We start from the raw sequence: 25,963 nt of genomic DNA on the forward strand, positions 1-25,963 counted from the left end.
ATAAAATGAAAACTAATAACATATTTGGAAAATTTAGAGATTAAGTAAAAGAATTTCTGCAACGCTGCGCACTTCCTGTACACAAAAAAATGTGTTAAATCAAGATTTTCAAATACTGAGAGGAATATTATACGAGGGTCATTGCAAAAATCATGGCAATTATTTTTTTCTCCCGAAAATAGCAACGAATTAAAAAATTCTGAAATATACAAATGGAAGGCTAGTTCATATATAAACATTACATGTAGGGAGATGGATGAACACACACACACACACCACCACCATAAAGATATAACATGAGAAAAAAAAAAGACGAAAAAATATTTTGTCGTTTCAAACGTGTTTTGCTGTCAATTGCAACAGTACACAATAGTACACAACAGGAAAACGTACCTGTGATATCTTAGAGTCTCTGCCACCTTGTGGATTCTTGGAGAGACTCCTGATAGCATGGAATGCACGTAGTTTGTAATGTACTATTGTGTTAATTAGAAAAATATGTTAGGTTATACTCACTCTTGGTTGAATTACTGGATATGAATAAAGCTTCACTTTGCCGAAGTCATCAGCAGTTGCCATAAGGTTTCCATCGTGAGATCGATCACAGTTGTTGACGTCAGTCCCATCGGCTCCCTCAGGCCAAATACCAATAGAATTAAAACTTAAGGTACACGAATGGGTTGCCCATTCCACATCACGTAGCTGCGAAGATTGCGTGATCTGTCGACATAATCCAGCATTCCCTACAGTAAAAGAAATTGTATAAACTCACAAATAGAAGACATTGAATGTGAGTGAACATAATAAATAATAAACAAATATCCTAGATTAAAATAATGGTAATAATAATACTTTATACATCATTATATATATATCATTAGTTTATTTCGAATAGAATAATAATAACTGAAAGATCTCTGGACTGACAGTTTACTTGCCAGAACGAATTACGTAAAACGGTCTTTTTTATGTATTACTCCTTGGTCCTTAAGTAACCAAGTATTTTTATTTATTTATTTATTTTTTTTTTACATGGATAACATGTAAAAATGTTTGTCTTTATTATAAATTAATCTCTCAAATACCAAACTTTTAGTTATTTTATGTTGCTATTGTACTAACAGTTTATCATTTACATTTTAAAATTAAAGTAAAAATATATTACTAGAAAATTTTGAAATAGGTTATATCTATCTATCATAATTTATTCTCTCATGTAAATGGCTTGTGGAAAGCATTCTGGTGAAAGCAGAAGTAAAATTACTTCTATTCGACACGACCAAAAAATTATTATATAACTAGCCGAATATACCCATTATTCGTATGGGGGCTGTATTTGGAAGCCAACGCCTGTGGGAGTGTCACCATTGATCTCAGAGACCGCGAAAACTATGGATTCGACACTAATATCGGTTATTTTCTACTACTTTTATATGTTCCGGTTAACGCACCCCTGAGACCCCCTGGTTCGAATTTTGAAAGAAAGAAAAACAAAAGCATCGCTTTGGTCTGGGGCTTGAACCAAGGTATCCGTGACCAAAGTTTGGTAACTCGTCTGGTGCCCAGGTCGCACCAGACAAACACACAAACAAACTCTATTTTATTTATATTAGATGATGAGATGTAAGAATTCAGGTCGCACAAATCAGAAATCCGCAGTCCTGAGAGAGCATATAATTACACAGTGCTTACAGTAAACAGAATTATCTCGATGTTTATTTAGTTGTGATAATTTATTCGCTATTAGTTATTTATGAAATAAATTTTACGTTTGAATACAAATATCTTATTATACGTATTACAGCATACGTATAATAAGATATTTGTAAGGACCCCTATAGATTGTAAGGACCCCTATTGTTGTCAACTCTATTTTTATAAAAACAGCTAAGCAACAATTCAAAAGACTAAATTTCTATATTGTCAATGGATTAAACTTTACTGTTGCTATCAAAGGATGTTTAGAAAGTTGCTAAATGCATAGTTTTCAAATTTAATTTTATTTGATTTAATGTCTCAAAGTCATGATTATTTTGCCGTTGTCAGAATAGGAATGTTAAAGGAAACGCGAGAACCCTGAGAAAACTCATGGAAACGATGGTGTCCACTATAAGCTCGTATAGCCGTGGATAGAACCAGGAACCCCTCGAAGTAGAGGTTGAGCTATTACCACTGAGCTATCATGCTCCCAACAGAATAAACTAACAGTATAAGTTTGCTTGGCGAGACAGCGCAACTATGAGACAGTGTATATTTATACCCATGCCCAAACATATACTTACAGTAAAGAATTTCATAGTCTCCTGAATTGCTTTGGATATATTGGCTGTCTGTAGACCAATCTAGGTGTGTAATAAAACTTGAATGGCCCTGAAATGAATAAACAGAAGTTTCGATATACTTACTATTATTTTTTTCAATTAACCATACTTTTGATTTTATATTAGGTTCAGATATTTCTTCTGCTAAGCAGAACTATCAAATATGGTTAAATCATAAATACAACATTATTTTATGCAACGACCACTTGAAAGTGTTTCAATTAACAAAATAACTTGCCTACAATATAAAATTCCTCGATAAAAATCAATCATTCAACACAGATAAGCAAAATCAAAAAGACAGAATAATCCACACACATAACCATATCAATTTATTGCATGCTGTGCTGAGGATCTGTAACTATGCTAAAAACAAGACAAATGGTGAACATGAAATGTCAGAACACTGGTACAGACGACACAATTTACATCACTGGTTTTCAGAGGCTGGTTGGGGAACACATACATACTTCACATATTTTTACAAAATACGCATATTAATGAAATCATGAAAATTCCTTTCTTTTTAGAAAAAAACTTCGAATCCCTCCTTTCTTTCCATAATATGACAAACGACATTAAATAATGAAATTGTTCATCAGAATAAAATTCACGAAAAATTCTGTGATAAGAAAATTACTAATTGTTGGAATGTAATATATCTACAGGGAAAAGAGCGTGAACTGTGAGTTCAATACATTATGTAAAAAACACGCTTTAGCCAGTAAGTAATTCTATATAACTCCTAATTCTATCAGTTGCTTCTTTTATACTCATTACAGTTATGATTTTTAATATAGTGTGAATTTGAAGTTAACTGGGTTTACATGAGGTATAAAGGAATTTTCAAGACTGACTTTGCATCTTCAGGAATGAATACACAGAATTTGATCATATTTTTATTTCGTATCAATATTATGTACATCACGTAACCATAAACGGAGAAAAGGACTCCCTTCGTCATGACCAAATTCCACGTTTTCATGAGTATTTACAATAATTTCTGTGCCTTCGAATGCTATCACGGATAGGAACAGTGCTATAATGTTACGTGCATGGAGAACAGAGGGTGCGTCCAGAAAAACCTACCAGTAGACAGGTTAAGGAAGCGCTTCTTCTAGGCTTTCTTTCTGCCTGACGCAGCATGAAAAAGAACATTTTCCGAAAAGTGTGAAATAAACGCAATTTCCGTTGGGTACTTGGTTTGATCTCCTCCCCCCTGGTAAGTAGGATGTTTGGCTTCTCGCGAATGATAATTCGAGAATATCTAACAGAAAACTTCAAACGATATATCAATTTTCGGTAGATAGTTAAGTAAATTTCACTATCCTAATATTTTACTTCAATTCCTCAGTAAATAAAGTGAAGTGGATTGTTTAAAGTTCAATTATATTTATAGCAATACTGCGAAGGTAATCCAAATTTATAGATAAAATAACGATATGTATGCATGTATGTTCGGTCCTCAGTGACTCAAAACTAACTTTTATCAGTGTCTTCATTGGCATAGGCTTATCACGCTCTCTTACTCATAAAACTGCCAAATAACGTGAAAAATGGAGTAAGATGTGCGTATTATTGTACAGATAATTTTACTTATGTTTACATCATTCACACGAAATTTGATACATGGGGACAAAATACTTTAAAAATATGACAAGTCGCTTCCACGAATTAAATATACAGGACGAGCAGGATGAACTTTTTCTCTGCTGGGTATCGAAACAAAACTTCCTGGTATACACTAGATTAATATTACATTTAATTGCATGAATTTAGTATATATTAATATAAATAATAGAAATACTTTGTTCATTTGTACGAATTAAAAAAAAAATCCCAAAGGGGTGGGAAGAATTGAACAACTATTGCCAGTTTCTTCTGAACCGTCGGATATGAAGCCATGAAATTTGGTATACGTACAGCGTGGACTTTGTATACACAAAATAAAATCTCATTCACTTGTACACGTTTTAAAGATTTTTCCCCGAATGAGTGTAGGAATTTAATGATTGGGTTGCCAGAAGGTCGGATCCACTTTGCAACAGATGGCGCTAGTTCATTTGTGAACTGTCCTTCGCATCTACATTTTTTTTTTCTATGTAATTTGACAGTTATAGCTAAAAATATTTGGATGAGGATGAGTTTTGTACATTATACAAGTTGAAGACCATCTGTGCGTTTTCACCATATTTTACTGTTTTATCTCCCCAAAGAAAAGAATGTGAGTCACGCATGTAAAAAGTTACGAGAAGTTCACAGTGTCAATCCTCTACCCGAAGGTCAGTGCCAACGATGGTTCACGAAATTCTGTGCTGATTATTTTGATCTCGACGCTCGTCAAAAGAATCGACATTGAGTCAAACCCAACGTACACTCCACGAGAGATTAGAGAAACAATGAACGTCAACCATTCAAGCGTTCACGATCACCTGTAAAAGTAGTTGGGATACGTAAGCAAGCTCGATGTTTTGGTGTCTCATTAACTTAAAGAAGTTCATTTGATAGCGCGTATAAACATCTGCGATATACTCATTAACGACGAAGAAAACTATATTTCTTTTAATATGATTCATAATTCGTGATGAGAAGTGAATTATTTATAATAATGTGTGCGCAAATGGACTTGGTCCCCACTTGTCATGATTCGCTTGGAACATCGAAAGCAGACATTCAGAGAAAGGTACAATAATTTCCCGGCATAGTGAGATTTTAAAGGTATGATTTTCCGAGTTCCTATCCTACAAAGTAACCAAACAAATTCCAGTGTGCACTGTCGACATTGGACAGTTTGGACGTATCTACTTTCCAGAAACGTCAAGGGCTTGTTAATCATAAAGGAGTCGTGTTCCATCACGACAACGCGAAATCACGCCTAAGTTGATCATTCGTCAAGAATTATTGGAGCTTCGACGGAATTGTTGCGACACCCATCATACTCGCCTAACTTTGCGCCGTCAGACTTCCATATGTACCGAACTCTAATATTCCTTGCGTGGTACAATGTTAAACTCAGAGGAAGTTATAAATCAGTGCCTAGTTCAATTTTTCACCGATAAAGATTGATCCTACGAACGAGGAATTATGATTCTTAACGATGGCAAAAGTTCATCGAACAAAACAGGAAATATATCATCTTTGTCCTGTATAAGTAAATAACCTTAGAAAAACAGATAAACACGTAATAATATTGATTTGTCGGAAAAGATAAGACAAGTTTCTTCTTAACCAATGGACATATACACTGTGTATAGACGCTTCTTCAATAACACAATATGAACATTACACTCCAGTCCATGATGAATTGTGGAAATTCTACTCCAATGGAATAGGAATGAACTGGAAGGTTTAATAATTATAAATACAGGTTTCTTCAGAACCACTGAGCATAGTAATAGTTCAACTTTTATTTGTGGAAAATTTTTGATCCGAATACAAATTCACTTGCACGAATTTTGGAAATTTCTCCCGAAAGTGGAAGTAAGGAAAAGAAGACAGTTTTATCTGAATCATACACCTAAAAACGCGAAAATATGGGAGTTTTTTCCATAAACGGAATATGCACATCCCATTCACTTGCATGAATTTTTGGAAAGGAGATAGCTAAAGATTGGTCTTTTTCCGCCTATGACAGTCATAAAAAGTAAGTGGTCATAAAAGTATATGGTATGTGTGAATATGAAATTCAAGTATCTCTATAAGATGCATATAAAAATATTGTAGCAAAGCACAAAGAATTCCGGAAACAAAGCATGGTTGTTGATATTTTGTCAGTTAAGACCTTTTTATCGAACTTAGAACTATAATATTATTATGATGCGCTCCATGAACCACACTACACAAATGCTTGTTGATAAGCTTACTAACTCTGGTCTTCACGAAAACAAGTATAATGGTAAATAATGGCTTGAACTTCATATTCATAAGATGCACTGACTTTTATGAACAATTACCTTTTATGACTATTATAGGCGGAAAAATATTTCATTAGCCACTTCGTTTCACTTTGAAAGGGTAGCAAAAAAAGTATAGAGGACCGTGTTTCTTCTGAATGTTGGACATAAAATCACGAAACCTAATATATGGGTGTCTTTTCATAAACAGAATACGTATAACTCATTCGTTTCCACGAATTTTACAAATTCCATTCCGCTGAGGTGTGGGAATGGGTAAACTTTACTATTGTAAGTTTATTTTGAATAGTTTAATAAAGTGTGAAACTGGCCAGTTTCGTAAGCTAAAAGCCCTATTCGAATGTATTTTATCTACAGCAAAATTATCATAAATTTGTAACTAAACCCTCAACCTTTTAAGGAAAGTTACATCGATAGAAATTAAGTTTACATTGCTTCAAACTAAGGAAAGAAATCTCTCATATTTTAGTTCTTGTATACAAGAATTATTACACAAGAAGTATTGTCCCTTAGTTTGAAGCGATGAAAGTTTAATTTTTACCGCTGTAACTTCCCTCAAGAGCCGTCCCACTTACATCTCGCTTCAAACTACACATCTCGAATATATCAAATGCAACAAGCCAAACATTCATGCAGCAATCAATGATGAAACATCTTTAAGCTATTCTTCCCTCATTATAAGTTGAAACAATAACACACAAGCAATTTAAAATTTCATAATAAACAGTAAAACATTTTTTCAAGTTGGGCAGTTCCTTCATTTGGCTGCAGGTCCATGCAATCAAGTAGATAATTATGTACTTATATATAGATAATGTATCTATATTACATATAATATAGTCGCGTACAGTGAAAATTTAATTATACAAATACTTGAAGTGAAAGAAAGGTTGTCCTAAAATTGTTGTTAGGTTAAAGTATAACACCACCACTTCAGTTCAAATTTATATTTAAAGATATCTCGTAGTATAACCCCCCACCCCCACCCACACCCACACACACACACACACTCACTCACTCTCTGTACGTTTCCTTTCCCAAAAATATATCTGGAGTCTTCACTGAATTGCGAGCATGTTTGTTTTTAGTTTGTTTGTAGTCCTTATTTAGCTGCAAAACATGCATCTACAGTCTTACTGTCTTCCCATCAAACGTTGAATATGTAGCTACAAAGAAGTTCCAGTTATCAAATACTAAGTAGTTATTATCAAGGTACGATAGGTACCACCATGCCACCGAACTAAAGTGATTTCTCCATGCCCTCATGTCTCTTTTTTGTACCTATAACAACACTTTTATACATCCTATATTCACTTTTAAATTGTATGATTGGAATCTTCTTTCAGGTACCTATTACGTTCTTATTTCCTTTCTTCCTATAGTTCGTATAATAAACTTCAGTAAGCGCCAAGCCCTATAATCAGAGGTTTTCTTCTGGGGCAAGCAGCGTTTAATGGCCTATGGAATAATGCGTTAAGTATGCGTGACACACATGCATATGACTCCCAGTAATAGACTCCCACATATGACTCCCACATGTGCGTTTTAAGAACACCACACATCTTAAAAGTATTAACAACACCACACATCTCTATAGAATAATTGAATTTTAACAACTTTCAAAAAGAATGTATAAATGATCGAATTTATATCATTAATATTGTACACACACTCATAGTCAACGTCTTGCGAATAAAATCAGAAAAATAAACACCTGCTGAACAAGACTGCATTTATTTAATATAAAAACACATTTACACGTGACGTTTCGATCTTCTAGCCAAAATCCTCATCAGACGTACACGATCTTCTAGCCAAGATCCTCATCAGCAGTGTACGTCTGATGAGGATCTTGGCTAGAAGATCGAAACGTCACGTGTAAATGTGTTTTTTATATTAAATAAGTGCAGTCTTGTTCAGCAGTGTGTTTATTAATACTGTACAGTATAAAGAATATAATTTTCAAATATTTATAAATGAAGAATACTTATAAATAACCTCAAGTATAATAACACAATGAAAACTAAAATGCAGAAAAAATGGCTCGAAGAACTATGTGAAGAAACCGATTTCCTTTTACATTTAATAAGTTCTGTTACAATTAATGGTGAACTGTATTTGAAGTTAGTAGTTCAAATTTCAATTAAAACCATGAACTGCGGAATGTTAAAAGCCAAATGAAATTGCAACACACAGAAAGATTTATCCCGCTCTTAAAAACTTGCTCAAGTCGTCTTATTCAAAAATAATATGAATAAAAATTTCCAATTTTCCAAGTACATTGCAATTGTAGAGTGAAATCTATATTAACCTGATTTTAACCATAATAAGCTCAAACTTTTTACGCAAAATCCGCTTTTCAGGTTAACATTTAGAGCTTTATAATGTAATACAATTGAATTTCATTGAGTAAGCAACGTTTACAGTCTTATTTCTGTTGCATTTTCATTTAATTTATAATTAAGATTCATTTTAATCTTATAATTACTATACATTAACATTCTAGTTAATTAGGCTACTGTTAAGTATTATTATAATGAGGGATTTATTTTTAAATTTTCAGAAACAAACTATATTGTATGTGCAGACTGCACTTCACGAACGTGCCACGCAACTTAGAAAGTGCAACTGTGTAATTTTTTTGTGTATATCATGCAGACAAAAGTGCCTGAAAAGCGTTGTGAGGACAAAAATAATCATACACCATCAAAATACATTTTTAATAAATTACCTTATTCTTTAAATGTTTTAAAACTATTTTATAATAATCACAATATTCAATATCTTGTGAGAAAAGGATTTTTTTTTCAACTGGTCTCATTCTTTATCTGTTGACATACCGTGTTGGTCAAGTATAAGACTACTTCCATGTAAATGTAAAAATTTGTTAGTGCAATGATATTAAATAGATACCTACATAATGGCATATATATCATTGGCATCAAGACAAAAATCACCAATGTACAATTTTTGTTATTTATTTTCACTTACTGCATATTATGTAATCGGAAACCAATTACTATAATATTACAAAGGGTGCACAACAGTCCTCGTAATTAACCCTAAACATATTTTGGACTGCTAAAGACTATCAGATCTTTACGAAAGTTTTCGAATGTAATGTAGGTCTCTAAGAAACACTGACAATAGTAAGTTTATCACTAAAACTGTTTGCGATTCACTCGGATGCTTTAGGCGAGTATTAAACTTTTACTATAGCTATATTACCCATATCGTGAGTTCCTAAATCATTATCGTGGCTAGTTCTCCCTTTCTCTTATTCTTTCTTGTAAATAAGCACAACATTTGTTACTTTGATCTCTTTACTGTTACTCCCTGAATTAGTGGTCTAAGATTTGATTTTATTTTATTTATAAACGTAAGGTAGTGCAGAATAATTCTTAACGTTTTGTTTTCTTGGGAAATTTAGTTTCTCAAAAATTTCTTGAATTATGCAAACATATTAAGGAACTAGAAGACTCAAGTTCCGCAAAATTCAATAAACTGAAACGATTTAAAATGTATTTCATTATCCATAAAAGCCAAATCTATTATTATTGTTTAGGGAAATGCTCCTTAATATTCAGTAACTCAGACTTTTATTTGTTACAGTTTACGTCCTATGCTTTGAAGCCTAATGGAAACTGAACTCTCTCTGAGAATCTCATTTGGAATTACGTAGAATAATCTTAATATAGACTGTTGGAAAGCCGCAGAACTATATTTCAGCAACGTTGTATATATATGAAGATGAGACCAGTGAGGCTTCTTTACCAATTACTAATTTAAACAGAAATCATTAACTACAGTACATTAGTATTTAATTTTTAGTTTTAGCTTTAAGAGAAAAATGAGCCTTCAAATTAGCTGGAAGGATGAATTCAAATCACAGATCTTTCTTGATACGGTTATTAAACATTGAAAGGGAAGAAAGTAATAAAGCATTGAAAAATACAATGAAACAGGAATGGTTTTAGAAATAGTTTATAACTAAAGAAAACTTGGAATATATTTTTGTTTTACATTTTATACAGTCGTGCAATAGTTACTAAAGTGTGCTGGATTTGTTGTATTTGGAAATTATTCTTGTATGATTAGCATCAATAATTATGTTCTGTTGTAGAAAAAATAAAATTAACTTTCGAGGCACACTATGAATAAGACAAACATTTGATTTTTCACTATCCTAAACAGGTTTTTTTAATCCACAAACGAAGACTCATTAACAGTTTAATTCCTACTAAGGGATTGAACTTTTCAATGTTTGGTATAATAATCGTAGCCTCTCCAGTTATGTAGCCTAAAATCTGCGATCAGATATAATATAATGAACATTTTGTTCTTGTATAATAAAAATTCAATCACGTACGTTAAAAAAATAATGAACTATTATTAGGAAATGGAGTTCTATAGTGAGAAAACTTAGCTTACCACACAACGTCCAATTCGACTATACTTTCTGGCCTCTTCACTGACTTGATAGATGTAAATATTATTGTCTCGGGATCCAAGAGCCAGAAAATTCCCATCGGGAGAATATGATACGACCTATAATACACAAAGACATGTCATAAAATTTCAAGGCCAAATCTATAAGACAATTCTGACGAGTTAAATGAAATAGTGCTTGTCTTTTTCCACTAGCGTTAAACTGCTCATTTAAACAACATTTACACACTAAAATTTACTTAGAACAGCTATTAAATAGGCCAAGAGCTCTAAATAATTTGAGAGAATCCACTTTAGTCATAACGTGAACACGAAGCTTTGACAATCTTGCATTAGTACACTTGTAGACATCCTATGCCAAATCAGCATTTCTGAAAGATGTGTTAGTTATCCATTAAAATAAATTACGATTAATTTTCTAAAATACGCACACTACATTAAATAGACAGAAATGTAATGAAATCCGTATTTTTATCCTTATTACGTGGAAAATTATTTTTAACGTAATCATTTTACACTTTCTCGAATTTCTAAGTGGTGTAATTTAATTTTATTAAAAGGACATCTTTATACAACAGAAACAAAACTTAGTACAGTATGCATTCCTTAAACACTGGTTTCACAATATTAACAACTGGAGAGCACCAATAACAATTCGTTTCTCTAACAATGAATGACTATTCTATCAGGAAGAGTAACAATTAGAAAATGTATAATCTGAGTACTTGTTAAGAAACTAAAATTTTGAATTCAGAACTAACTTAATAAAATTATTGCAACAAATAAAATTCTCAATAACTGTCACCTGTATAGGCTCGGCACCATCGTTGTGCATTGAATAAATTTCCCTGGTCTCAGCATCCATTACTAGCCATCTACCAGTCACTGTTCCAACAATGATGATTCCTCCATCTGCTGAGAAGGTAGCTGATTGGGCTTGCTCCTGTTAATACCAGAAATACAATACCAGAATACATTAATAATGGTACGAGTAGAACAAAAACTCAATCTTTTATAGTACTTTTCTAATCTTTTTAATGTAAATTAATCATATCAATATTTCCTTCCAATGTTTCTAATTAATTTCTATTTCTTCATACGAAGAAACAGACAAAAATACTTTACTTTTTGTATTATAAACTGTACATAATATATTTGTATCTTCTTCCAATTTTCTTTCAAACAACGATATTTACCCTCACAAATTGAGACATGATTACTGTTTATAAAATAGCAAGTCACTTCTGAGTTAAGAACGACAAGAATCATAAATACGTTGAAATAAGGATTTCAATATATACCTAGATAAATCCTGACATTTGCATTCTAGATGAGTCGCTAATATAAGTCAGAATGATACTATTACAATAGATGAAACTAAGAAAAATATACCAGAACACAAATATGAGGTTTAGTTTTAAATAGCTTTCTCTAAATACGCGCATATATACAAAATGCTTCTCTAAGGATGATCGTCATCAAAATAGGTTGAAAGAAGATTATTTTAGTTAAAACACAAATAGCATTAGCGTATTCACATTGTATGTAGAAATGTACTCAAGCGTCTATCCTAATTCTCCTATTCTCTCTTCAATAACACTGGACAATAAATTTTAACTTTTTTCATGTTTCGGAAAAGAAAAGTACATTTTCTTATGCAAATGAGGATGCTGAATACGAAAATAAAAATAAAAATGATGAATTGGTTCGAGTTTAAGTGTAATGTGTTATGTATTGTTGACACTTAGATTCTTGAATTTTCTATTTGGTCTTTCACTTAAGTAGCTACTGCTTCAATTCTGTTCATCCGATTATCTTGGTTCATATGTCATTCACTTCAGAATAAATCAAGCTTGCAAATGGTACTATCCGCATAATGTATAAGAAGAGGGAAATTTAAGGTAAAATTGGGTATTTCCCATCCAAAAGTCTTTTTTCAAATGTAGCACCCTCTGGTACGGCCCCGACTAAAGGCACTCAAATATAATATACCTTTAAAACTACTGTAGTTTATAAGTAATACATGTGCCAACTTTCATTGTAATACATACAATAATTGTGACGGAAAAAATATTTCTCAGTTCTGCTAGACAATACCAAATTTCATATAGGAAAAGTGAGATAACTATAAAATCAAATGAATCCGAACAGTATTATTTATTTGAGTATCAAGACTTATACGTCATTCTCTTCAGAATAAAACAGGCTTTCAAATGGTGTCATGATAATGTGTGTGTGTGTGTTGTACGAGAAAAGGGGAAATTGGAGTAAAATTGGGAATTTTCCGTCCCACAACAATCGGCAAGAGCAGAGTTGCTTCAGTAGCCCTGATATCGTTTCTCATCATACACTGAGAAAAAAGAGTAGGTGGCGTACTTAAAAAGATACGTTACATGCGTAATTCCTGTAGTTTTTGGACTTAACGTACAGCAGACGTATAACTGAAAACGCATGTTTTATAATACTTTCTGTATGTGTTCCATCTATACGTACTTTCCGTATGAAACAATGTAGGCTGTCAGAATCTCACAAATGGACGTATATAACATATAGCTGACGAAGATAACATAAGTATATGCATGTGATATAATGAAAACTGTTAGATGTCAGACATCCTGCAACGGCATGATATAATACCTAAGGGTAGTGCCTATGTAGCATACGGATAACGTATGCTCCGTACTGATTTCTAGAGTAAGCAAGAGGATACCGTATATTTGTACAATATACCGCTGTCCGGAGAACGGATTTTTCTCTGTGTAGATATAACTTGGTAGAAATGTTTCCCATATTCATCAATGACTGCTCTGCAATTTTCTGGGAAGAAATCTATGTGAGATTGCAACATATGTATTTTTAGTGATGCATTACACCCTATTGCTTGGTAGAAGGTATTAGGTGCACCTCTACTTCCTTATAGTTCTGAGACCGCTCGTTTCCCAAAACATTCGTCACCACTTTTCGGAAAGAATCTCATGAAATCCTCTCCTCATTTTCTAACACTGCATCAAATTCAGGATCATTGAGGAGTTAGCGAATTTGAGTGCCATTAAGAGTTCTTACCTGATTTTAGTTTCAGCAATTTGTTACGCAAAATATATTTGAAGAATGTTTTGATGCGTCTATGAATAGCCGCCATTCATCGAGATTATCGTCTATGTTAAGTTTACTCATAAGACCAGTTAGGCCTACGTTGTTACAACGTAATATGTCACTTTCCACTGAAATACTGTTTAGGGATTCTGACGTGTTCAAAACACGAACACTTTTAGATCTTCAGAATAAGCTCCCCACTTCTTGAGTTTGGATGCCAGCAGTTCTGCGCCACTTTTTGACAACCCCAGGTAATTTAATTCAGGTTGAGTATCATATGGTGAATAGATAATGATATTTTGGTTTTGTGAGGTTAGGATCGGTGAAAGACGATGAATCTGCAGCAGAATTTGACAATGTGGGACACACGTTGTTCACTTTTTGCTCTTCATCGGGTGAAACACTGGAGTACGGTACGGGAAGTTGTGGAACCTTTAGTTCTTCAGAGTTTGGCACAGTGACGAACATTTCAAGGAATATACTTGGAAGAACTATGCAAAAATAGCAGTTTGAAGTATGATCTGTCGATTCTCTCCATATCATTGGAACTGCAAATGGCACGCATGGCCTTTTTCCGTGTAGCCAGTCCCGCAAATTTGTAGAACAAGTATTACAACATATATGTGGTCCTCACTTCTTGTCCACATCTCCCACTTTACAGCCAAAGTACAAGTGATAGGCTTTCTTTATGATAGGAGCGAAATTCTACTTTTCGCTTCACTTCGTTAAAAACAACAATTTGCTCTGCACTGCAAACACATTTACGCGACATGTTTCTGCTTAATATAGTCATAGAACGATAAATAATAATAATAATAATAATAATAATAATAATAATAATAATAATAATAATAATAATAATAATAATAAATAATAATAATAATAACAACAGCACCCACTCATCCACCCAATATCTCACCACCACTACGTCCGAGATAGCAACTTGTAACTACAAAAGAACGTTACACAACTTGTTTTCTTTGGCAAACTCTTCAATACAAACTAAACGGTGAAGTGGTTGATATTTCTTTGTTTGCGATGAAGTGCGAGAAATATGGATAGCCAGGGACTACGTAGGAATTTATTTCAGGAGGGGCCCTAAGCTTTTCGGGGGTCCAAATACAATTTGAAGCTAAATTATATTAAAATTTGTAAAATTGCACCTGAAATGAGACTAAGTTTACAAACAAGTCGGGGTGTCAAGACCCGCCGGACTCACCCCTGCGTATGTCCCTGAGGATAGCAATGAAACTAACCGTCAAACAATGGAAGTTGATTGAAATAAGTAGACAGCTCCTGTTGCCACGAACCCTTAATTTGCCCAGCAGAGCACATCGGGTGATAACTTATTTCTTTGAAACCCGAACCAATCTTCAAAAACTAATTTCATATTCGTTATCAGCACCCTAAAATTAGTAAGAATTGGTTAGTTTTATCTCCGAAGCATTTTCACTGTTGACCAGTGTAATCGATTTAATCAAAAACTTTGAATGAAGTAAAATGTTGAAGATTTATTTTTTAATGGATCTCGAAATAAAAGTTATTTAGCTTTCTGTTGCGAAGATTGTTTATTATCACTAATATCGAGTCTAATAATCTTTGTACAATCCGCGGCAAAAAATCTGCAACATGAGCATATAAGTTTATAGTGAAATTACGAAGTCTTTTGCTCCAAAATAAGTGTGCACGGGAGGAGGCCGAGGTTTATCCTGGCGTGATTCGTTCCACTTAGACGTTATGTTCATTCCCTGTGCTGTTAGGCGTAGTTTCACAATAAACTTACATCCTCATGTTGCAGGTTTTTTGCCGCGGATTGTACATCAAGAAATTATGGTACCTGATAACAGCGGATATAACAGACATAAAATGACAAGCACATATTAGGATTATATTGATAGTAAGTTTTCAATGTTGTTCTTTTAAGAAGAAATTAGGTTTAACATACAGAGAAGATGTCCAAAATGAATGTTGCATATCTATAACTGTCTTCTTGTAAGAATATAATTTGATAATGATTTTGCAGGGTACCTTTATCACTGATACTATGTGTATAATCAGGAAATGTATACTTGTGATAAATTTCATAGGAAAAGAATTATAAATACCAAACTTAGAATGAGTAAAACAAAATGTTATATAGACAAGAAAATTTTATTTTAGTTTCATTGTTCTTATTTACTGCTCTTTTGACATGAAATTTGCCACATACATGTCTTTGCCGATTATACACATACTAACATTATAAGAAATACGGGGTGAATTCGTTATCAAATTACATTTCTATAACAACATATTTATAGACATGCGACAATAATTTTGGACATGAGTGTACTTACCTACATAAGCCTGCAACACCAAAACATTAGTATTTTTCAACAGACGAGTAATAACAATTCTTGATACTATTTTGAATCACTAATAATGTAATGTAATTGCTTTGGATCACTCACAGTCTTGTTAGTGAACTCCATATCACTAGAAGTCTGCTCATTTGTACGTTCCATAAGGGATATTTATCAATAATTAAAGTACATTAAGACGCTACTTACCCCAATATCCTTGCTCCATACACTAGTGTGAGACATTGAATCCCACAAGTGAAGCAATCGATCAAATCCTGCCGTAAGAAATTGAGGAAGCGACGGATGGACTGCTAGTCCCCACAGTTCCTCTGTATGACCTAAAACAACGGGTTGGAATCCCAACTGTAAGTTGCCGGCTGCAATGCAGTTTTTGGTAGTTCCAACCAACAACTGACTTCCACGTCCTTCGGTCACTACTCGCACAGAACCAAGGTGTTCTGGTAACTGTAACGAAAACAATGCTTTACTGAAACTTGCTTGATAACACAACTTTCTCTAAATAATCATCATATTAGATACCAGTGTTTTGCTACGAAACGTGTTGTACAAAATTCATAACTATCTGAAATTACTGCAGTTTATTGTCCACCCCCATTCTCAGATTCAAACATACTGAATTAGTATTCTCAGATACAAAAAATATTCCAGATATCTTAGTTGAAATACCCCTTCTTAGCACATTCTAAAATATCTGGAACATTATAACATCTTGGTTACTAGCTTGAACATCCGCTCATGCAAGTTCAGATTATCTAGGTTTCCGGACTTCCCTCCACCCACAGTTAGTACTAATCTCTTACCAAAGTTGAGACCTAACTAAATCATTCTCGCACTAGAAACCCGTTTAAGAAACTCCTTGTTCTAGCGAGGCAGTTTTCTTTTTTCTTTTTCAAATCAAGGTCTAAGTAAATCATTTTCTTGCACGAGAAAAATAACTGATTCATCCATTTCATGGAAATAATTAAAAAAAAAAAAAAGCTGATCCACTTAATTGCATTGTGATCAATACTTCTGCCTCATATCATCCCGAGTCAACCATATTGAATTAGTACCAATGAATAATATATTTGTATATGTCACAACAAGAATGCTTCAAAATATCGTAATTGGATACTTTATGTCCTGTACTGGACTGTCTTATAGCAAGTGTTTGGAGCAATTCTATCCACAATGAGCAGTTTATACGAGACTGCTCCAAGGCTGATCTTTGATCTCTTGTTTCCATCTTTAGAAAGTTTTACCCTTCTAATACTGTTAACACCAATACGCATTTTCATACGCACGCTTAAATCTATTGTGAATTTTAGCAGCAGAAATTTCCTCTAACAGGGAATTCAATCATATTATGTTCCTGAAATAAAACATCATAATCAACCTTTTTCAAACAACTAAGTAGATCAAGGTAATTTACTCAGTTTGCTTGTACTATGATATACATGAAGGTTTTACAGGTAAATTTCGGAGATCTTTGTGTGTAGGAAGAACTGCCCGCTCAAATGTGCTTAAGAATTATCATGGGATCAGACATGGAATAATTCGTAGGCTGAGAATCTCTAGGACAAGTTCGTACAAAGCCTACTGAATCTATAGACAATTTTTATTTATCTCTACATGACGAAAACTACAAGCTTCGCACTGTCCATACGAATGTAAATTATAATCAAATTGACGCTGGGATATTTGTTGTACGTAATTAATGTAATAAATATTTTCTATATACATATATTTCACACACCTCTGCTTCATAACCTGTTTTGTTAAACTGAGAGTCAAATTGAACAAGTCTTCCATCCTTTCCTCCTCCAGTTATTATACTGCCTTCTTTTTGCACGCAAATAGAAAAGATGGGTCCTTCATGAACTCCTCGGAGAAATTTCGCTACTGTGTTTGTGCCTGCAAAATAGGAAAAGATTATTTTGCGATCTGATTTGTCATTATCAACTAGAATATTACAAATTCTAGATTTAATTTAATGTAATATTACTAATTGTAAATTTAATGTATATTATTTTTTCAAACAAAAATATAGGTTAGTAACAAATTTCACAATCTATTAACCTTTCGAAATAAAACTTTAAAAAGCTATTAGTTTCAACGTAATGCAGTTAGTTTTGTTTTATAAATTTATTCTGCGTTTTCACTGCTTTGAAAACATTCTAGAATGACAAGTCTCGATAAAATAAAAGTCACAACATTTGATACTCAATTTCTTTTTAAAATAAGGTTGTGATATAAAACTTCCAGCAACAGAATATCTTATTATTAACTTTCAAGGTTCTTCAGTATACAGTAAAATATGCAATTTTAGACCATAAACAAACACTTGTAGGTTTCCAATTGAAAAAACAATATTACTTATTAAGAACATAATTTATTTGAAATAATTTGCGAAAACATATTATCAAATACTGTATGGAATTTGCATTGATATTCTGATCCTAATTGTACTGATACTGTATTTAATTTTTCTAATAGGTACGTGAATAAATAAATAAATTAATTAATTAATACCTTTCAAGATAAAAGTAATAACATAAAGTGCAAATCAGTAAATTATGTGCGTCGATAGTGGAGAATACAATTCGGCAAAATTACGTCATTAATGCACAACAATGGCTATAACAAGTGTTACAAATAGCAAAGTTAACTACAAATTAAAAACTACAAGTACAAACTATAGTTAAATGAAAATCCACTCAGTGTGCGGTTATTAGTGTACTTAAGTAAAATATGAAATTATATTTAAATGTAATATTAAGATTTTGCTAATTTTGTGCGTAAGCTTCATACCTCAAAATATATATTTCAGCAAAGTTATCACTAAGAGAAAATGAATATTTGTTAGTTCGTTTCTGAATATTTTAGAATAAGTACTTCTGCATCTAATGAAGTTCAATGTATTTATTATATAAGAGTAAAGGAGAGTTTCGGTCAGTTATCTCTGAACTAAATTGTTACTTCACCACAAAACTTAAGTTCCCGTAACATTATCCCACGGAATAAAATAAGGCGTTATAATTACTTAAAATACGAGTTACAAACAAGTCCAGAATAATTCATCGCAATCCAGACATTTTATGCCTATGCACAAATGTAATTTCACTTTCAAATATTTTCTACGTATTCTGTTTTCCTCAGATAAAATCTTATTTATTTTAAATTTAGAAAAGTGGAATATGATTTTATAAGGCCACTTTGCTGTACAAATTGTAGTATCTGAGTAGTCTTCCATGCAAACAGCTATCTCAAAAGTCAAAATCATACAAAGATATTCGATTTGACCCTGCAGCTAGAGAAACAAAATGCATACTTTCACGAAATCTGAGCTGCCTTTAAATCCTTCGGAACAACAAGAATTCCATGGTACATATTTATCGATGTACTGATCCTATGACACACAGCTCCCAATCAAAATACCTAGTTCTTGGAAATTAACCCTCAGAAAATTCTGGGAATTTTTTTCCCCTTTCAAACAAAATTTCGTACTCTTTCTCTCCACTTCAAACTCGAAAAAGAAACGTAATTACTTCACAAAACTGACTACGTAATTACATCAAAAAATATTGCAGCGCATTACCCTGTATAGTTATGTTATTCCTCCAAGATTAGCGAAATTTTATTTATTTATATATATATTAATTTCTTTAAATAAGTTCCATATATTCCAATGTTTGCAATCCTTTCTATACACCTTCATCCACAGTTTACACCGGTCCCTACTAAATGAATTCGTTACTGTATTTTATATTATATATATATATAGTGGCGGATCTAGGGATCTAGGATATTATCAAGGGAGGGGCTAAACCATAGTTTGCAGCTTTATCCAGTGTAAAGCAGAATTGAAGTCCCTTTTATCCAGTGTATACCTGAGCGTCAAAGGGGGAGGGGCTATAGCTCCTATAGTCCCTCTTGGATCCGCGCCTATATATATATATAAAATGAGAACTAATAACCCCCAGAAAATATCCAACTCACACAAGAGCCAACTTTCGGAGTTGTACTAGCATGTAAATCACATCTTTGTGGTTTCATAGTTTTGAAGTCCAATTACGAGTGGCCAGCATAAACAAGTTTTGCTGTGCTACTTTTGATAAATTACAACAAATATTGGAAAAAAGTAGAAAGAAAGGAGACGCTGCGAAGAGAATATAAGCCTTTGTGAAAGACAGGATATTTTGTATATATCGTCTCAACATGTTATAGTGCCTATACGAATATGGTGAAGTAAATAATAGATCAGTTAGAAGAGCACAAAGCGATGAAGCAAGGATAACTACCAAGTCTATGGTGACAAAAAGTGTACACAGAAAAAAATTTTTTTCTTTAAATAAATTTTTATTACAGGATGTTTTGAAGATAAATTGCAAGTGGCTGTAATGTAAAATTTAAAGGAAAAGCAATTGGCTTTTCATAAGCAAATTGGTATGTTGATATATCATCATAAGTATATCATATTTAATATATCTTATAGCGGTGGATCTGAAGTTCTGGACATACGGTACGCATACCTAGAGTAACTCGGAGCTTTTAAAAGTACTCACGCTGCCCTCGAAGAATATTTACTAAAATACAGAAACAAGATTTTGTTTTGGCAGAAACTTTTTCCAAAACTAAAATATTTCGACGATAGGACTTCCTCAGCATCACTTCTCAAAGCACAGCGAGTATGAAATAAATATATAATATAAATCTGTTAGCTCTAAAGATTGACCGACCATGGCGTACGTCTAAATAATGATTTGTTAGCGCATTGACTTCCAACTCCATATTTTCCTAGAGCTTCCTTGTAACTACATTGTTAGTGTACGCATCTTCTATGCGGCAGACTGGGTTTAATTCCCAGTAAGAGTTCATGTAGTTCGGATCCCACGTTAAGCTGTAGATTCACGTCTGATTTAACCTCGGTGCTGAAGAGGTGTTAACTCTAAATCAAAATCAATCAACAGTCCACATTTCCTTCTTTTTCTCAGCTTGTTTACTTCTGTATTTAAGTAGCTTCCCACTTGTAATACAATGTGTAAACGCAGGAAATCTTGAGCCACCATGATCGGGAATCAACCCAGGGACCAACAATACCGACGACGAGCATTGCAAGCTTTATAAAGTTAATGTATAAAACCATTCAAAACATCCTGTAAATTAACACTAAAATTTGGAAACATTTACTTCTAATCAGGACTTTTTAATGCGCACACGTTAAAAAAATAGGTATACAAACCAAGCGTCATGCAAGCAGCAGGATTACACTGTTAGTGCAGTTTCAAAACACATGGATTTATACTATACCCACGGAAACTGACACTGACCATCCTCACCTCTTCCCCATACAATGATATTTCCGTTTGAGTCGCCAGAAATTACGTCGCCTGTCTGTGAGAAGGCAATGCACGTTACATACTTTGGCTTGTCACGATTCTCAAAAATGCCCAATCGCTTGCTCAGGGTTCCTCCTTCCAGAGTCCAGAAATTGATGTGACCCTTTCCACATGTCACGATGGTCTGTCTGTCTAAAGGATGAAACTCAGCTGCAACAACCGTATCTGCTGAACACTAGAAGAAATAATAATACACATTATTAGAAAGTTACTTAAGGGGATATTATACCTTTTGCCACTGGTTTCTCAGTCCCCATAAGATAACATGTAAACTTTACTTCATGAATATCTAACGAAATATGGTAGGTAACAACTTAAAATTTTTCATATGTATACAGAAAAGCAATAGAAATGAAATGATTGTTTCAATTTCACGCTTAATGACGTAGATCAAGAGTAATGAACTTTTTAAAGTAACATTGTAATGGACTGTATATTGAAGGTTGTGTGTTCCAATGTGATCTTCGCGAACAGATGTCCTGCTGACAGGCAGGTATTTCCCTCCCCCCTCTTAAGTCCTTTTCCAATGGGTGTGGTAGAACGCCGCGGGGTGCCACCCTCATCCCATTTCTTTCCTCCGTTTCTGCAGAGCGGATAGATTTTCTGTAAATGTTACAAAGAAAGAATATTTGCTTCAAAGACAATTTGAAATATTTGCTTCTTGCGATTTCATGCTGTATGATGTATACTGCGAAAGCAAAGATCAGGTAGAGAACGCCAATTTCTTCATTACTAGTAACTCTAGTTAGATAATTATTGCTAACCACTAATTTCATATTAGTACGTTCCAACTCTTTGTAATAACACTGCCTCAACAGTAGAAAATAGGGGACAGTATATACTTTGAAGAGGAGAATCAACAATTTGATACAGATCATGGTTGAAATTTAGCTTTCCTTTGCAGCACTAAGTTTGTATGAGACGTTTGCATGGATACAAACTACAGAATTCCCTCTAGTAACTGGGATTTTAAATTCGTGACAGGTAGTTACTTCTACTTTCTGGCAACATTAGCAATTCAACACATATTTTTCTGGATGTAATAAAAAAAATCAACTTTACTTCAAGCTAAATTCAACAGATTGAAACGATGGATTGAACCCGATGAACCAACTTTCCCGTGAATAAACATGCATAAGTAACATTCTAAAAAATACAATAACCCTTCCCGTTCGTCTGTCTAGTGGCTAGCTCGCGCACCTTTGGATCACAGATCTCGGGTTCGATACCCGGCGGAAGAGCCTTGAAATATCAACAAATCACTAAGGACTCAGATTCCACTGAAGGCTCACGTCTCTTATAACATCGGTACAGAAAGGGACACTAAACTCTAAACCCACCAAACCAACCAAGCTAATGAAGAACTGACATAGTAATGTCACTATAATTTAGACTACGTGAACGATTTTTTAAAGTTTTCATTATGGTAATAAATATAAGTGGAACTAGGACCTCGAACATTTCTAGATCTTGTTACTCGAAAATAAGCAAATATAATATATACACATGGTGTCAGGAAATAACTTCGGGATGTGAATCCTCGGACGAAAACATGAAATAGCCTATAGACCAACTTTGGTGCACAGTTGCGTTATTTCAGATATATTGTCCACAGAAAATTGGTTGTAACGGTACAAGAAAGCAACAACTCGAGCAATAGTTTGGAGTTTTCCGAAAACGCCCTAAAGTTTTGTTGTATTTGACAGCAACATAATATGATTTAACCTAAGAAATTTAAGCGAGAATGTTTTTAGTACAGTGACCCGTAACTTTCATTTTATGTTCTCGTGTAAGGATTAATTTCCTTAAGTAATTTGATGTCGTTTTCGAACACCCTGTGAACATACATAGCGAGACCTCGGGTCACGAACTTCATATCTATTTCACTGTAGGGATGGATACGAGTGAGTTTTCTTTGAAACTCGACTCGACTCGAAGCAGACATTTTTGAGCTCGGCTCGAGTTCTTGGCTCGAAAAAATTCCTCCAACTCGACTCGAATTCAGGTCGAGTTTCGAGTCGAGTCGAGTCGAGTCGTGTGTAGTTTCAATTACTATTTTTAAGTATCCAACATAGATAATAGGTCAATGATACTACTACTACTACTACTACTTATATTATTATTATTATTATTATTATTATTATTATTATTATTATAACATCATGTATAACCAAGAAAGTAGGCGGGGTGTACCTGTATACTAAAAACTAGTTGACTTCCGATCTCGGTCGTCGAGAAGTCTTCAGGAGGCAAGGCCATTGTTCACGAGGATCTGGGTTTGAGCTCCGGAGAAGCAAATATTCAGGCTCGAGCCAAAAATTGTTAAAAGTTATAGGGAGCCGGTCAAACATGTTCAAAATTGCTCGGTTCGGGTCTAGGGTTGTCAGTGGCTCGAGCAGCTTGGTTCATAGCTCATTCACTATCGAGCCGAACCGAGAAGTCAACCGAGCCAACTCGAGCAATCGGCTCAGTTGAGCCGAGTCGAACCGAGGCGATAAACTCGTTTCAACGGAGCTGGCTCGAGCCGATGGCTCATCTCAGCTGAGTTGCTGACTCATCTGAGCCGAGTCGGTAGCTCATCCCAACCGAGCAAGCTCGGGCCAAAAGCTTAATTGTGCCCGTCGACGGCTCGTCTCAACCGAGATGGCTCAAGCCATTGACTCTCGGAACTCCACTCGAGAAAATTATCTTTGACTCGACTTTAAACTTGACTCGAGTTTCGAGTCGAGTCGAGTTTTAGCTCGACTGGTGATCCAAAATTATTTTCCTATTGAAATATTCACAAGTACAGTACATGCAAGATCAGTACAATATATCTTTATCAGGTGTTCTCCGTGGATGAGTCTGTAGAACTGTCACTTTTGTAATCAGGCAGGGGTCCCAGGTTTGAGCCCAGCTAGAGGACAATTTCTCTCCGATTCAAACCGAGTAATGGTTTGTAACCCACTTTAAACTGTAGGTCCCGTCCTTCATGACCCCCCTGTTACATAAGAACGGGCTAGAAAAAACTTATTTCTATCCATATGTAATCTAAATAAATTAAAAGTTTTGTAGCCATGGCCCCTTCTTTTTTTAAAAACAAAAAGATGAATAACTGCAACTTGAGGGTGCTAATTCAACTGATCTCGGTCTCAATCTTAAGAAGTGACCGCAAACCGGTCTAACTCGAGGTCAAAGGTCAACTAGCTGTTTTCGCTCAGAATCAAGACTTTCATTACAAAAATGTGTTTTATACTTCCCGCTTTATCCTGACTTAGGCTCTATCCCAATCTATCTTATTCACTTATCAATTTCTTAACTGTAACTGTGTGAACCAAATAACCTCTCAGATGTTTAAGATTTCTTATCCCTTATTACAAATCTAAAGTAGGTTTTATTCATGCAAATAATCTTATGTGTTAGCTTCCCTAACTCACTCCTTTGTTCAGACACGCTACTCGGTTTGGTTTATTCAATCTTGAACAGTAATGAATGGTCAGACTAGTAAATAATTTGTGCCCTACTGGTAAATCATTTGTAAAACTAGTTTACATATGACCTCGAGTTTGACTTATTTTATTATTTAAAAAATAGAGGCCTCGATTATCCAAAAGATAAAGAAAATGATTCAAAAACAAGTAGCAGTGCCACGTGTACATCACGCAAAAGAGTTTGGTATCTGTGGTACGATATTTACACAATTAATATTGAAACTGGAAATAGTAGTAGATTTCTACCACTTCCGGTTTTAGTAGAGAGATTAGACTAGAGACGAAATATATTCTTGGAACGCCTAATTAATCGCAGAAAACCGCTTCTTATCTATTACAGTTTTTATTCTATAGCCATCAAAGTTAAAATCGGAAGTAGTTGATTTCCACATCTTTTGGAAGACAGAATATAGTAGTTATTTTTAGAAAGCTGAATAGAAAGCAAAAACCCGCTTCATTCCTGTTCTATGGAGATCACTATTGAAACCGAGCTTTCAATTGAAGATCACAAGAGGAGATGAAAGGTACACCTGAGACGCTTGAGAGCTGCTCGATTGGAAGAAACAGTTTTCATCTATTTTTGACCGTTTTTGCTATATATACACCCTCCATTCCAAAAGAAACCGAACGTTTTAAAAAAACAAAAAAGCAATGTACATTTTGGAACAAATCATTTTTATTAATCAATGTATTCCCCTTCTGCATCGATACACATATTTGCACGCTCCAACAAGTTGTCAAACGACTTCTCCATGTCCTTTATTGGAATGCTCTTTAGGACGGCGGTCGTCGCCTTCTCAATGGCATCAATCGATGCGTGCCACTTTCCTTTCATCGCCAAATGCAGTTTCGGGAACAGATAGAAATCGCACGGAGCGAGATCTGGTGAATAGGGCGGATGATGCAACCGAATAATGTGATTTTTGATCAAAAATTCAGTTACAAGTCGCGAACGATGTGATGGTGCATTATCGT

At 34.1% G+C, this 25,963-nt stretch overlaps 1 protein-coding gene across 10 annotated transcripts in view; it reads right to left on the reverse strand.

Moving 5' to 3' along the window:
• The window catches only part of LOC145695073 (echinoderm microtubule-associated protein-like 2), a 438,352-nt gene that overhangs the window by 2,255 nt on the left and 410,134 nt on the right, over positions 1 to 25,963 (reverse strand). For 8 of the 10 annotated variants that reach the window (XM_081771921.1, XM_081771922.1, XM_081771927.1 and 5 more), the window contains 7 exons: positions 21,450 to 21,693; positions 17,876 to 18,033; positions 16,327 to 16,584; positions 11,490 to 11,627; positions 10,667 to 10,783; positions 2,283 to 2,370; positions 517 to 743 (listed from right to left, as the gene is read on the reverse strand). In XM_081771921.1, the coding sequence (XP_081628047.1) occupies positions 517 to 743; positions 2,283 to 2,370; positions 10,667 to 10,783; positions 11,490 to 11,627; positions 16,327 to 16,584; positions 17,876 to 18,033; positions 21,450 to 21,693 (1,230 nt within the window). The remainder of the gene's footprint in view (positions 1 to 516; positions 744 to 2,282; positions 2,371 to 10,666; positions 10,784 to 11,489; positions 11,628 to 16,326; positions 16,585 to 17,875; positions 18,034 to 21,449; positions 21,694 to 25,963) is intronic. The other 2 variants (XM_081771920.1, XM_081771926.1) reach the window with 1 other exon arrangement.

Source organism: Thermobia domestica, chromosome 9 (genome assembly GCF_964235325.1).
Source record: "Thermobia domestica chromosome 9, izTheDome1.hap1.1, whole genome shotgun sequence".
Lineage (NCBI taxonomy): Eukaryota > Metazoa > Arthropoda > Insecta > Zygentoma > Lepismatidae > Thermobia > Thermobia domestica.